General features: G+C 40.4%; 2 protein-coding genes and 1 non-coding gene across 3 annotated transcripts; all 3 read right to left on the reverse strand.

The window, feature by feature from the left end:
* Positions 1 to 5,023: 5,023 nt before the first annotated feature.
* Positions 5,024 to 7,142, reverse strand: LOC149704229 (uncharacterized). Its single transcript, XM_089867189.1, has 2 exons — positions 6,692 to 7,142; positions 5,024 to 6,612 (listed from the first exon to the last, which is right to left on the reverse strand). The coding sequence occupies exons 1-2, from the start codon at positions 7,140 to 7,142 to the stop codon at positions 5,024 to 5,026; spliced, it is 2,040 nt and encodes a 679-aa protein (XP_089723315.1).
* A 2-nt stretch (positions 7,143 to 7,144) lies between these two features.
* Positions 7,145 to 10,632, reverse strand: LOC149704230 (uncharacterized). The gene is made up of 2 exons (XM_089867190.1): positions 7,351 to 10,632; positions 7,145 to 7,288 (listed from the first exon to the last, which is right to left on the reverse strand). The coding sequence occupies exons 1-2, from the start codon at positions 10,630 to 10,632 to the stop codon at positions 7,145 to 7,147; spliced, it is 3,426 nt and encodes a 1,141-aa protein (XP_089723316.1).
* Positions 10,633 to 14,345: 3,713 nt separating this feature from the next.
* On the reverse strand, positions 14,346 to 14,418 carry TRNAI-GAU (transfer RNA isoleucine (anticodon GAU)). The gene has a single exon. It is a non-coding gene; the product is annotated as a tRNA-Ile (tRNA).
* Between the last annotated feature and the right edge of the window lie 1,313 nt (positions 14,419 to 15,731).

Genomic DNA, 15,731 nt, shown 5'->3' on the forward strand with positions numbered 1-15,731 from the left:
GGAAGCCTAAAAATTAAATGGTCTTCAGGTATTGTGGAAAAACTTTTATATTTTGACTTACATCTGACACCTCACAACACCGCTCCCGGGTGGGCTTGAACCACCAACCTTTCGGTTAACAGCCGAACGCACTAAGCATTGCGCCACGGAAGCTCAGAAATTAAATGGTTGTCACGTATTATGGAAGAATTCTGACTTTTAACGTTACATCTGAGCCCTCACAACACCGCTCCCGGAAAGGCTCGAACCACCAACCTTTCGGTTAACAGCCAAACGCGCTAACCATTGAGCCACGGAAGCCCAAAAAATACAATGGTCGTCAGGTACTGAAAATAACTCATAAACTCTTTGGTTATTTTAACTAAGGCTCTGGTTTGGACTTAAGTTAAATAAAAACTCGGATTTAGAAATCAAGAAAAAAATAGTTTAATGGAAAAAATGGAGAACGAACTTGTCGCTCTGGTTTCGCTTTATGCACTGAAGTTTTTTCCCTCCAAAATCTCTCTCGTTTTTCACCCTTTTACCTGGGAGGGGCTAGACCCCACACCGCAATAAGTTTCTCTTTCTTTTTGGGTTTTGAAAACTTTCCCCAGATTCTCTACTTTTCTCTACTTTTTCGCTGAGTCACAAGCAACAACCCAGGTAGCAAATTCACGTTGACACAACGTTTAAACGTGGCATTGAATAAACGTGTGTATTAACGTTTTTAAAACGGTGATCATGTCACCTTGAAACACGGTGTTTACACACGTGTTTATTTTGTCGCAAATACATGAGAAATCTCGTTTATTTCTAGTTTTAAAAACGTGTATTATAAAGTAGGTTAACGTGGAAACGGTTCCAATTAGCTTTATTTTTCGGGTTATTTGAACGTGTGTAATAAGTTAATCTAACGTGTCTCAAAAGTTAATTGAACGAGTGTAACAACTTAATCGAACGTGCACAAAAATTTGTTTAATGTGCTTTATAAGTTAGTTGAACCTGTGTATAACGTTGATTTAACGTGTTTAATAAGTAAATTACACGTGTTTAATAAGTAAATTACACGTATTTAATAAGTAAATTTCACGTGTTTAATAAGTAAATTACACGTGTTTAATAAGTAAATTACACGTGTTTAATAAGTAAATTACACGTGTTTAATAAGAAAATTACACGTGTTTAATAAGTAAATTACACGTGCTTAATAAGTAAATTACACGTGTTTAATAAGTAAATTGAAGCTGTGTTTTAAATAAATTGAACGCGTTTAATAAGCCATTTCAAGTGTGAAATTCGTTAACTGAAGGCGTCTAATAAGATATTTGAGCGTGCGAAATAGTTTAATTTTACGTGTGATAAGACGTTAATTAAAAATGTTAAAGACAATAATTGAACGTGTGAAAATAGTAAATTTGTTCAATTAAACGTTTATAATAAGTTAATTGAACGTGTAAATTTATTTAATTAGACGTTTGTAATAAGTTAATTGAACGTTAGTAATTAGTTAATAGCACTTGTGTAATTATTTAACTCTTGTTCTCAAAGTGGAACCGAAACATTGCCAGTATTAGCTTCGGCATTTTCATTTATAGATGCAATCCGAACCAATATCACAGCAATGACAGGACTAATACAAAGCCTAGTTTTCAGTTGTTATGTATAAATGTAGTATAGCTAAATCAAAAGAAAACAAGGCTTTTGAAATATTAAACTTAAACGATTATCTTGGAGTTTTGAAACGAAACATAGCTTTATAGCTATACAACTACTAAAAGAATCGTAATGCCGAAACATATTTACCATATTTTCATTTTATATTTAGCAAAAACGAAAAAAATACAGTTTTGTAAGAGTTCTATTCACGCCAATACAAGGGAAAAAAGCAATAAGGGAGTATTAACCGAGGAGTAGAAACTGAAAACTTCTTATAATTATAAAGATTTATAGCTCAGGCCTATGCATTACATGTCAAAAGTTTTTTAAATAAGCTCTAATTCCTACTAGGGCTTTTGTTGTTGATTATGAAAAACCAACCGTCTATCCTAAATCGACTTCTGAACAATGTCATAAGTCCCTTACTAACTTTGAATAGAATTCCCATGATTAGTATTTCAATGGGAAAACGCCTTAATTACTCGCTTCATATTAACTATGAAATGCGTAGAGTTCCAACTTCATTACTCGTTCTATATATATATTCTATATATATTTGACGGATGTCTTTCCGATGAAAGAGGTTTTTCTTAAATAATTAGGGTTATATGAATGATATAAATTATTTTAATCGTCACTATTTTACCTTAATTATAGTTAAGTCGATTTAAGAAACTTTATTCGTAAAATCAGGAGCAGATGACAAAGGAGTCTCGGACGCTAGCTTCCATAATGTAGAGGGCAATGGGATCCGCGAACGTCACGGTTATTAACCAAAATCATTACGCCAGTGCCACCTCTCGTAGGAAATTTGAGTTTTATTTTCGAACCAATAGCGTGGCTGCAAAGTCTCGAAAGGAGATCTGGGAAATCGCGTCTGGAGCCTCTCTTTAAAAATACGTATCGTCTGCTTATAATTAGCCTAGGCTTAACGAGTATTAAAGTTAAAAATGGATTTGAACGGCTTTTTAATCTTTTTTAGACTAAAATTGATAATGAAAAGCCCAGCGAGTAACGTATGTACACTATTAAAAAACTTAAATGTGTTTCAGTGCCAATTTTTTCTTAATTTCGTCTTGAATTAAATGATAGCTACAAGAGGTTGGGAAAAGAAATCACTCACGATCTTTTACAACCCAAAAAGCAAGAGACAGTGATTTCGTTTCCAACCTCTCGTAGCAGTCAATTAATTCAAAAAAATACGGAATATTTTGGCTCTAAAACACATATATAACATTGTGTTTCGGCATCTTTTAAAACCTTGCTTTTATAATTTGAAAACCCGAGCCCAATCATTCCAGTGGGCACAAATTGTTAATTAAGCCTTGGCTTACCTGGGTTTCTCTGCTAGTTTGGACTTAATTTACTATTTAGTAGGTTTAAAGTCACAAAATGTAGTCTTATCTTTTATCTTAATACCAACGGTTACAGCTGTTTGAATAAAGTAATTATATTGTGTATATTTATGTCGCGATCGGATAAGACGAACCTCAGTAGCCAACGTTAGTCCGTTATTACAAAATAAATTCCCAGCAGACTTTGGTGCCAGATATAATCCACCAAAAGCATCGTCTGCTATAATGTCTGATAGCGCGTCTATGGCAAACGATACCGCTACAGCTGTGACGTACGCGGGTGCCATTGCCCTCTATATTGTGAAAGCTAGCGTCCGAGACTCCTTTGTCATCTGCTCCTGGTAAAATCATTTTAAACATAGCTATTTTTAATGTTTGACTTCTAGTGAACACCTTTTTAAGATTTTTTTGTAAATTTAGGGTATATAAGGAGATTGATTCCTAGATAGGCGGATAAGAAAAAATGCAACGTGAACCATCGGAAGCTAGACGTTTCTCGTAACCATAGACGCTCGCCTCGTACATTTTAACCCTAACGACAAGCTAATGTTGCAGATTGGTGTCTATGCGGTATAGACGAAAGACCAGCTCAAGGTGGTCTTCGAAGCCAATAAGAACTGATTGGTGTGTATGTGGTATTTTTAACCTGCGAACGCGAGGACAGAGACACGTCCAGTAAAATACCTCCGTGACGTCATCGAAACTAGGAGAGGTGATAACGATTGATTATAGCTTTTTATGACGCAAGACATGTACGAAATATCAACGTTTACGAAACGTACAGTATTAATGCAAAATAAGGGTCATTTAAAACCATTTCCACACGTGTTGTGAACGAACTTCTTATAAAGACTTGAAAATAAAGCTTGTATAAATGTGTTTAAAACTTTCTCGAAACTTAAATCAAAAACACAAAACTAACAGTCCACTTAACTGTTACTGTCTTAACACCATTTCGAAACGTGATTTTAACCTAAAATAAACGTATTAGTTATCACTTTGTATAATAGTTTTAACAACGTTGTCCAAATATACAGTAATAACGCTAAACTAACGGTCAATTGAACACTATTCTCAAACGTGTTACGAACGTAACATATAGTCCTGAAAAAACGCTCTTGTATAAACATTTTAACACCGTTGCCAAAACAAACAGTAATAACGCTAAACTAACGGCCAATTAAACACCATTCCCAAACGTGTTGCAAACGAAACATGTAGACTTGAAATAAACGCTTTAGTTATCACTTTTTATAAACGTGATAACAACGTTGCCGAAACATACAGTAATAACGCTAAACTAACGGCCAATTGAACACCATTCCCAAACGTGTTACGAACGTAACATATAGTCCTGAAATAAACGCTCTTGTATAAACGTGATAACAACGTTGCCGAAACATACAGTAACAACGCTAAACTAACGGCCAATTGAACACCATTCCCAAACGTGTTGCAAACGTAACATGTAGACTTGAAATAAACGCTTTAGTTATCACTTTCTATAAACGTGATAACAACGTTGGCAAAACATACAGTAATAACGCTAAACTAACGGCCAATTGAACACCATTCCCAAACGTGTTACGAACGTAACATATAGTCCTGAAATAAACGGTCTTGTATAAACGTGATAACAACGTTGCCGAAACATATAGTAATAACGCTAAACTAACGGCCAATTGAACACCATTCCCAAACGTGTTGCAAACGTAACATGTAGACCTGAAATAAACGCTTTAATTATCACTTTGTAAAAACGTGTTATTGACGTTAAGAAAATCCTAAACATCTTGAGGTAACTTATGTACCAAAAATAAACGTTTTTCTTACGTGTAAAGTACACGTGCAACGTTTTCAAAACATTGGCACCAAAAATCTACTTTAAATCAACGTTAATTTGCTACCTGGGAAGTTCGATAAGACACAATTACAAGTTTTACAAAATAAACAATATAAACAAAATAAACTCTAAATCCCCACAAATTCCCCCCATGAACTATGAATAGTTCATCTCAGTTCGGGTTAAATTTTCAGTTTAGTTCAAGTGGGTAAAGCAAATTAATTGCCCTTCGAATTATATTTCGATTAGGCAATCTAAGCGCACACGAGCGCACTCTAGCATCCCGCCCCACAAACACTTCTTCTACAATGGCCATCTTCCATTGTTGTCGGGGGAGGTTGGTATCGCTAACCAAGAGGATGTTGCCAGGTTTTATTGAACCTTCCTTATGAAGATCCAGCTTATGAGCTGACGTTAGTTGCAGGAGGTAATCTTGCTTCCACTTCCTCCAAAACTTGTTTAGAAGATTCTCCTGATATTTGAATCTCTTCACTGCGTCGATTCTTTTAAGGCTAGAAGTGGGATCCAACTTCGAATCGGTTGGCAGTGACGTCAGCCGACGTCCAGTCAGGAAATGGGCTGGGGTCAACCCGACTGGCTCTCCTGTTTCGCTATATTGATAGGTTAGCGGTCTCGAATTTATAACCGCTTCAATTTCCGCGAGGACTGTTTGTAACTCGTCGAAGTTTAGCAACGCTTTTCCGAGTGTCTTTTTCAGCGCGATTTTCACTGTTTTAACTTGCCTCTCATAGAAGCCACCCCACCAGGGGGACCTCTCCGCGATAAACTTCCACTCTATACCGTTTTGTCCGAAAAACTCGTATACTTCTTTTTTACTTATGTTTTTCCAAATCGCGATTAGTTCTCTGTTTGCTTTCTTGAAACTTAAAGCGTTATCCGAATACATAGTCTTAATTATTCCTCTGCGTGAAATAAACCTTCTTAACGCTAACATAAGTGTCTCGGTGGACATTTCCATAACTAGCTCTAAATGTATAGCCCTTGTTACACCACAGGTAAATAAACAGATATAAGCCTTGGTGGTTGCGTTTTCGTTAGGGTTTCTCTTAATATACAAGGGGCCTGCGAAATCTACCCCAGTAACCTCAAAACTAGCTGATTGCGAAATCCTATCTCTAGGCAAAGGGACGGTCTGCTCATCTAACGGCCGTGCCTTCCAAATACGGCATGTTAAGCAACGAGCGACTCGTTGTTTAATTTGTTGTCTTCCTTGCAATACCCAATAATTTTCTCTAACTTGAGCCAATGTGTTAGCTAGACCTTGATGGTAAACTCTGGTGTGTGCTTCATCAATTATCAAATCTGTTAAATGGTGTTTCTTTGGCAAGATAATTGGATGTTTCTCGTTATACTCCAGGTCAGATGATCTTTGCAGGCGTCCGCCGACTCTCAATAGACCGGCTTCGTCTAAAATTGGATTGAGGGTTTTAATTTCGGATGGGTAGCCAATCTCTCTCTTTTCTCGCAGGTCTTTAATTTCCTTGTAAAAAACCTCTTCTTGTATTTTCCTTAAGAAATAGTTTTTCGATTCTTGTATTTCTTTCGCTGATAAGGGTTCTACTCTCTTGATGGCGTTTTTCCTTGAGTTGCTAATAAATCTTCTCATCCATGCTAATATACGAACTGGTGTTTTCAGAACGCTGTAATTTTCCAATGATAGTATTGACTCTTCATTTGAAATATTTACCGCTGTCAACGCGCTTTCTTGATAACTCTTTCTAGTTTCTTGATCTAGATCTATTTCTACCTTTTCGGTATCTGTTAGTTCCTTCGCATTTCGGATAGGCCACTCTTCGCGGCTTCTTTCAAGCCATGTCGGTCCTTTCCACCAAATCACCTTCGTCTTTCCACTCTGTCAGCTTCATTCCTCTGGTTAGCAAGTCTGCAGGGTTGTCCTTCCCCGCGCAGTGCAGCCATGCCTTAGGCTCTGTTGTATCGTGAATTTCTCGTACTCTATTCGCGACGAATGGTACCCATTTTCGGGATAAGCCATGAATCCAATGAATTACGATGGTGGAATCTGACCATAAGTGAATCTTGTCTTTGGGCGCCTTGAATACTTCGTTTACTCTATTTGTCAATCTTGCCCCAATTAAGGCTCCCATTAACTCTAACCTAGGAAGGGTGATTGACTTCAAGGGAGCTACTCTAGATTTCGACGTAATTAAACACGTCTTTACAGTTCCGTCTCTTGCCGTAGCTCTTGCATATACGACCGCTCCGTAGGCCGTTTCACTAGCATCGCAAAAGCAATGCAGCTCCTTTTCCTTCAGGTCGGCGTCTGTCATATTCAGGAGACAATGACGTGGAAATGATTAGTCTTAGATCTGGTATTTCTGATCTCCAATTCTTCCAATCCTTGGCTATTTCCTTGGGTAAAGGTGAGTCCCAGCCTACTCCTGATGCCCACAATTGCTGAAAGAGTATTTTTACTCTGATTGAAAATGGCGTAATCAATCCAAGAGGGTCGAAAATCCTCTCTGATGATTGCAATACGCATCTCTTTGTGTCATTGAATTGGGACATATCTTTGATTAAGGAGTTCACGTCGAAGGTGAAGGTATCTTCTAGGTGGTTCCAACTCATGCCTAGTACCTTTTGCTGCTGTCCAGCACTAGTGATTAAGGCGTTACTCTCTGTATTGGAGTGATTTTCCCAATTCTCTTCTTCGAACCTTTGTCTCAACTCTTCAGAATTGGTTCTCCACTTTCGTAATCTCATTTTGGCTTCTGCGAAGATTTCTCTAGCTTCTTTAGCTCTCTGGTATGCCTCCAAATGATCGTCCACGGTAGTAATTAAATCGTCAACGTACAAGTCGCTATTAAGTAGTTGACACGTTTCTGGGTATTTGTTTACGTAATGGTTTACGTGGAACTTGATTGTGGCCGCTAGGTGGTAAGGACTTGATGTTACCCCGAACAAAACTCTCGTCATTCTGTACGTTATAGTTTGAGCGCTGGATTGCTGGTTTAAAGGGTCGGGATTCCAAAGAAACCTCGTTGCGTTTCGGTCTTCTGGAGCTATAGTAATCTGCAGAAACGCTTGTTCAATATCTGCCGTTATCGCCACTCTTTTCATTCGAAATCGAAGTAAAACTTCGTAGAGGTCTGGATTGAGGTTAGGACCAGGTAACAAACATTCATTCAAGGACACTTCTCTGTTTTCGTGCGACGACGCGTCGAATACGACTCTAACTTTAGTCGTGAGTCTTTCTTGCTTAATTACTGGTTGGTGCGGAATGTAATACAATGGTTTAGCCTCTGCTTCATCGTCGGGAACTCTCTCTATGATATGCTTCTCTTCATATTCGTCTATGACCTTCTTATAGCTGTCGAATAGGTTAACGTCTCTGCGGAATCTTCTCGATAGAGTTTCTAATCTTTTCTGAGCCATGCGATAATTATTTGCTAAACTTGGTTTGTCTTCTGCCCACGGAAGTCGTACTTGGTACCGTCCTTCTTCCATCTTGATCGTTCGCTCGAAGGTTTGTATAGCTTCCTGGTGTCTCTCGTTTAATTCCTCTTTGCTTGGCTCTATTATTCCTAACGACTCTAAATCCCAGAATGCCTTTAAACTTTCTCCAATATTATTTTCTTCTCTTGATTCCAAGATCAAATTCGTGGCGCTTGTTTCTACTTCTCTCTCTACGTCTGACGTCATGAGTAGACAGGAACTTGTGGTCGGACCCTGCACCACCCAGCCAAATAACGTCTCCATGGCGACTAATGAGTCGCTTAACCTTTCTACTTTGCTACTAAACACCTTCCAATAGTAATCAGAACCAATTAGCAGTCCAATTTCTGTTTGAAGTGGATAAATATCCGATACATCTTCCGCTAACTTGAGATGTCTCTCTTCTAGATATAATTTAATGTCTCTACTTGGAACTTGTATCTTCGCTGCGCTGATATCCGGTGTCTCAATAGCTTCAATAATGATGGACTGATTATCATGTATGCTTTTTACTTCTAATTGTACTCTCTTTGTTAGAATGGAAGTAGGCTTATTTGCGCCAAAAGGAAAATAATTGAGCTTTATTTCTCCTACTGTGGGTAACTTCAATTTCTCAGAAAGGTCTCTTCTCACAAATGTACGCTGGCTCCCTCCGTCTATTAAGCATCTTGCGACCTCTTGTTTTTCTCTTCCCTTCAGTACGACCGTGGCCGTTTGTAGCAAAATGCTACCGCTAGGGGGTTCGCTCATTCCTCCCTGTACTAGACTATGGCTTCCCGCTTCCTCTGTTAAGGTATTTTGCCCTCTCTCTCCCCTTTTGGCGCTCTCGTCTTTCTCTCTTGCCTCGCATATCGCCGTGTGATGTCGCCTTTGGCAATGATTGCATTGTACTTTCGCTTTGCAGTATTTCGACATGTGATCCGCTCTTAGGCATCGGAAACACCTTCGCTTTCTCTTTAAAACCTCTATTTTTTCGGCTAGTGATTTTCCGTTGCACTCAGTGGCGCTATGAGCTTCGTCGCAAAATGGGCAAATTACTTCTACGCTATTTGACAGAGCCAAGGACGTTGTTTTCTTGGGTCTCTGCTGAAACGAATATTTTTCGTATCCCTTGCTTCTATACTCCTTGGAGGCATTTCTATAATTGTTTTGTTCGCTACTCTCTAAGACTCTTCCGTTCGACCTTGTAAATGCCTGGGCCCTTTCTCTGCTCTCTAACTCTTTCCTGATGAATTCTAATAGATTAGCTACTACTAATTGGTTTGAACCGTCAAGCTTTCTGCTGTATTCTAACGCTAGGTCGTAGGGAATCATCTTTGTGATTGTGTGGTGCAAAAATCCTCCATCTGCCGCTAACCCTAAAGATTCCAAACTCCTTACTTCAACGATACATTGGTCATAGAATGTACGCAAGGCTGATATGTCGCTAGAACGCGTAACTGGAGCCAAACTGGATATATTGTTCATGTGGGTGCTAATAAGCTTCTCTTCACTCCCAAATTTCTCTAATAGGAGCTCTATTGCCTTATCATAATTTTCTCCAGTTGTGGCTAGACCTGACACGGAACTTGCTGCCAGTCCCTTTATGTACGACTTTAAATATGTAAATTTATCTACCTTTGAAAGCGATCCATTGTCATGAATTGTTATTTTATATAGATCCCAAAAGCTCAACCATTTTCCTGGATCACCATAAAATGCTTCGAGATTTATTTTGGGAAGCTTTAACCGCGACGCGAGTCCGCTATTATACCCGATCGCGATTCCGTTATTAGTCCCGCTCGAAGGTCCTTGATTTTGAATCACGACACCTTGTTGACTTCCGGCGCTTTGCTGTTGACCTCCGGCGCTTTGGTGTTGGTTTCCGGTGCTCTGCGGTTGATTTCCGGTGCTCTGCGGTTGATTTCCGGTGCTCTGTGGTTGATTTCCGGCGCTTTGCTGTAGGATTCCGGTGCCTGTAGGGGTATTATATCCCGTCGGTGTTGCATTGATTGCATTTGCACCCGTTATTAAGGTAGAAGCTGATGATTCTATATGTTCTTCGATGGTATTCTCAGCTTGGTCTCTGCAGTCATTAATCTCGTCTTCATACTTTAGGACACTCTGTAGTTCGTTGTCTAATTCCTCTATAGTCGTCAGTTCATACACATTTTTGTCCAATTCTTTTAATTCTTCTTCTCTGTTTCGAAGATGGGCTAAGTCTTTTTGTAAACTTCTTACATCTGGTGCGCTCTTTGCAAGTTCATTGTTAGTCTTCGTTATGTATTTGGTCACTGACGATCGCTTTGACGCACGAACCTTCTTTAATCGCTCTAAACTTTCCATTTTTGTTCACCTCTGTTGACCGATTAAACTAATTTTATCTAAATGTTCTACGCTTAAGTACCGAATTTTCTCTATCTATTTAACTGTCCCGGGTTTCGGCACCATAAAATAACTCATAAACTCTTTGGTTATTTTAACTAAGGCTCTGGTTTGGACTTAAGTTAAATAAAAACTCGGATTTAGAAATCAAGAAAAAAATAGTTTAATGAAAAAATGGAGATCGAACTTGTCGCTCTGGTTTCGCTTTATGCACTGAAGTTTTTTCCCTCCAAAATCTCTCTCGTTTTTCACCCTTTTACCTGGGAGGGGCTAGACCCCACACCGCGATAAGTTTCTCTTTCTTTTTGGGTTTTGAAAACTTTCCCCAGATTCTCTACTTTTCTCTACTTTTTCGCTGAGTCACAAGCAACAAAAGTGATAAGACACAATTACAAGTTTTACAAAATAAACAATATAAACAAAATAAACTCTAAATCCCCACAATTGGTGCTGGAAAAACTATGACTTTTTACGTTACTTATCAAACTTAACACCAACTTTTCCGATAACAGCCGAACGAGCTGAAAGTGCGCCACAGAAGCCCGGAAATTGAATGGTCGTCAGGTATTGTGGGAAAACTTTGACTTTTTACGTCACATCTGAGACCTCACAATACTGCTCCCGGATGGGCTCGAACCACCAACCTTTCGGTTAACAGCCGAACGCGTTAACCGTTGCGCAACGGAAGCCCAAAAATTAAGTGTTCGTCATGTATTGTGGAAAAATTCTGACTTTTTGCGTTACATCTGAGTCCTCACAATACCGCTCCCGGATGGGCTCGAACCACCAAACTATCGGTTAAAAGCCGAACGCGAATTTCATTGAGCCACGGAACCTCTGAAATTAGATGGTCGTCAGGTGTTGTGGAAAAACTTTTATATTCTGGGTTACAGCTGACACCTCACAACACCGCTCCCGGGTGGGCTTGAGCCACCAACCTTTCCTATAACAGACGAACGCACTAACCATTGCGCCACGGAAGCCCAAAAATTAAATGGCCGACAGGTATTGTGGAAAATTTTTGACTTTTTACGTCACATCTGAGACCTCACAACACCGCACCCGGATGGGCTCGAACCACCAACCTTTCTGTTAACAGATGAACGCGATAACCACTGCGCAACAGAAGCCCAAAAATTAAATGGTCTTCAGGTATTGTGGAGAAACTATGACTTTTTACGTTAATTATAAATCTTAACACCAACGTTCCCGGGTGGGCTTGAGCCACCAACCTTACCTATAACAGACGAACGCACTAACCATTGCGCCACGGAAGCCCAAAAATTAAATGGCCGTCAGGTATTGTGGAAAATTTATGACTTTTTACGTCACATCTGAGACCTCACAACACCGCTCCCGGGTGGGCTCGAACCACCGACCTTTCGGTTAACAGCCAAACGCACTAAGCATTGCGCCACGGAAGCTTAGAATTTAAAATGTTGTCAGGTATTGTGGAAAAACTTTGGCTTTTTACGTTACTTTTAAGATCTCACAACACCGCTCCCGGGTGGGCTCGAACCACCAACCTTTCTGTTAACAGATGAACGCGATAACCACTGCGCAACAGAAGCCCAAAATTTAAATGGTCTTCAGGTATTGTGGAGAAACTATGACTTTCTACGTTAATTATAAAACTTAACACCAACGTTCCCGGGTGGGCTTGAGCCACCAACCTTTTCTATAACAGACGAACGCACTAACCATTGCGCCACGGAAGCCCAAAAATTAAATGGCCGTCAGGTATTGTGGAAAATTTTTGACTTTTTACGTCACATCTGAGACCTCACAACACCGCACCCGGATGGGCTCGAACCACCAACCTTTCGGTTAACAGCCGAACGCGCTAACCCTTGCGCAACGTAAGCCCAAAAATTAAATGTTCGTCAGGTATTGTGGAAAAATTCTGACTTTTTGCGTTACATCTGAGACCTCACAATACCGCTCCCGGATGGGCTCGAACCACCAAACTATCGGTTAAAAGCCGAACGCGAATTTCATTGAGCCACGGAACCTCTGAAATTAAATGGTCGTCAGGTATTGTGGAAAAATTTTTATATTCTGGGTTACAGCTGACACCTCACAACACCGCTCCCGGATGGGCTCAAACCACCAACCTTTCGGTTAACAGCCGAAAGCACTAACCATTGCGCCACGGAAGCCCAAAAAATAAATGTTCATCAGGTATTGTGGAAAAACTTTGACTTTTTACGTCACATCTGAGACCTCACAACACCGCTCCCGGATGGGCTCGAACCACCAACCTTTCGGTTAACAGCCGAAAGCACTAACCATTGCGCCACGGAAGCCCAAAAAATAAATGTTCATCAGGTATTGTGGAAAAACTTTGACTTTTTACGTCACATCTGAGACCTCACAACACCGCTCCCGGATGGGCTCGAACCACCAACCTTTCGGTAAACAGATGAACGCGATAACCATTGCGCGTCGGAAGCCCAAAAATTAAATGGACGTCAGGTATTGTGGAAAAACTTTGGCTTTTTACGTTACATTTGAGATCTCGCAACACCGCTCCCGGGTGGGCTCGAACCACCAACCTTTCGGATAACAGCCAAACGCAATAAGCATTGCGCTACAAAAGCTTAGAATTTAAAATGTTGTCAGGTATTGTCTAAAAACCACCGCTTTTTACATTACATTTGATATCTCACAACACCGCTCCCGGGTGGGCTCGAACCACCAACCTTACGGTTAACAGATGAACGCGATAACCATTGCGCAACGGAAGCCCAAAAATTAAATGGTCTTCAGGTATTGTGGAAAAACTTATGACTTTTTACGTTACATTTGAGATCTCGAACACCGCTCCCGGGTGGACTCGAACCACCAACCTTTCGGTTAACAGCCGAACGCGCTAACCATTGAGCCACGGAAGCCCAAAAATTAAATGGTCTTCAGGTATTGTGGAAAAACTATGACTTTTTAAATTACTTATCAAACTTAACACCAACCTTTCCGATAACCACCGAACGAGCTGAAAATGCGCCACAGAAGCCCGGAAATTGAATGGTCGTCAGATATTGTGGGAAAACTTTGACTTTTTACGTTACTTATAAAACCTAACATCAACGTTCCCGGGTGGGCTTGAGCCAACAACCTTTCGGATAACAGCCGAACGCGCTAACCATTGCGCCACGGAAGCCCAAAAATTAAATGGTTGTCAGGTATTGTGGAAAAACTTTTATATTTTTGTTACATCTGACACCTCACAACACCGCTCCCGGGTGGGCTTGAACCACCAACCTTTCAAAAAACAGATGAACGCGATAACCATTGCGCTACGGAAGCCCAAAAATTAAATGGTCGTCAGGTATTGTCGAAAAACTTTGGCTTTTTACGTTACATTTGAGATCTCACAACACCGCTCCCGGGTGGGCTCGAACCTCCAACCTTATGGTTAACAGCCGAACGCGCTAACCATTGAGCCACGGAAGCTCAAAAATTAACTGGCTGTCAGGTATTGTGGAAAACGTATGACTTTTTAGGCTACATCTGAGACCCCACAGCACCACTCCCGGGTGGGCTGGAACCACCAACCTTTTGGTTAACAGCTGAACGCGCTAACCATTGCGCCACGGAAGCCCAAAAATAAAATGTTCGTCAGGTATTGTGAAAAAACACTGACTTTTTACGTTACATCTGAGACCTCACAACACCACTCCCGGATGGGCTCGAACCACCAACCTTTCGGTTATCAGCCGAACGCGCTGACCATTGCGCAACGGAAGCCCAAAAATTAAATTTTCGTCAGGTTTTGTGGCAAAACTCTGACTTTTTACGTTACATCTGAGACCCCACAATATCGCTCCCGGATGGGCTCGAACCACCAAACTATCGGTTAATAGCCGAACGCGAATTTCATTGAGCCACGGAAGCTCTGAAATTAAATGGTCGTCATGTATTGTGGAAAAACTTTATCGTGCCTTTTGTCCTGCCGATAAATACTTTTACCTCCGGGTTCCTCCTCGCGTAACGGTAGAGGGTGGGGTTAGCGAGTCATGTCAATGTGTCTAGGGGATTGTTTACTTTTGCGTTAGCAATAAGAAGACCATGGTTTGGGTTTCGCCAATACTCAAGATTTAATCATAAATTAAACAAACAATAAACAACAACATATACATTGGCCCTATGGCCGTACCAATGCCAAATAAAGTAAATAGTAAAATAAAAGTACTTCTGTACATTACAGTTTGTAGTGAGCGTCCTGCTCGTTGACCCTCAGACCACTAATATATAACCTTACTTTTCTGTGAAAGATGATTCTCCTTGAGATGTACTTTCTCTTTTCCCAAAATTGATACTACGGGGTTACACTCTGCCACCTCCATATTTGTTGCTATCATTACAGCTGATGCCTTATTCTCAATGTCTCTTCTAATTCCATTCACTTTTTGAACCTATATGTACATTATCTAAATGTAGAACCTTCCACGAAGCCCAGTCTTTCTTTAAAAATAGTTCGGTACTTACAGTTTTGGCGTTTTGAATGGGATTTTGGTGTTGCTCGGTGGGTCCTTTTCCACCCTCAAAATGGTCTGAACATATATAGTAGCGTCTTGTCATCATAGCTGTCCGCGCTCACCTCAATTTAGCGAGCCCGAGCGCGAATTGAGCGAGGCTCTTCGAAATAATTGATAAAGTCACGAGCCCGAGCCGAGCCCGAAAGTTTATGAAAAAGTTTTCTGAGCTTGAGCCCGGGCTCACAATACGTCACAAACAAAGTGAGCCTTGAGCTGAGCCCAGGTTCAACTGTAAAATCAACGAGAGCTTGCGCTGAGCTCTCTTACAAATGTTTTGGCTTTCCTGAGCTCGAGCGAGGCCAACTGAAAACTATGAGACCGCCTATTTTGAAAGGGCGCTCACTGTTTTGAGACTGCGCTCAGCGCCGTATTCAGTGCCAACAGAAACTAGCGTTACTCATTGGTAGATGAAGTTTTGAAATTTTTTTAATGCAAATGTAGTGCAAGTCATTTGGATAGTAAATATGTATTGTAGTTTTGCATTTATCGCGTAAAAAGAGCTGCAAAGTTATTTATTTCAAC

Source organism: Phalangium opilio, unplaced genomic scaffold (genome assembly GCF_054372755.1).
Source record: "Phalangium opilio isolate 3A_F unplaced genomic scaffold, DU_Popi_V2 ptg000017l_1, whole genome shotgun sequence".
NCBI lineage: Eukaryota > Metazoa > Arthropoda > Arachnida > Opiliones > Phalangiidae > Phalangium > Phalangium opilio.

Coding starts and splice junctions, on each gene's coding strand:
- LOC149704229 (XM_089867189.1), bottom strand. CDS start 7,142: ATGACAGACGCCGACCTGAAGGAAAAGGAGCTGCATTGCTTTTGCGAT. Junction 6,613..6,691: donor GACAGAGTGGAAAGACGAAG/GTGATTTGGTGG, acceptor AGGAACTAACAG/ATACCGAAAAGGTAGAAATA.
- LOC149704230 (XM_089867190.1), bottom strand. CDS start 10,632: ATGGAAAGTTTAGAGCGATTAAAGAAGGTTCGTGCGTCAAAGCGATCG. Junction 7,289..7,350: donor TCAATGACACAAAGAGATGC/GTATTGCAATCA, acceptor ATTTTCAATCAG/AGTAAAAATACTCTTTCAGC.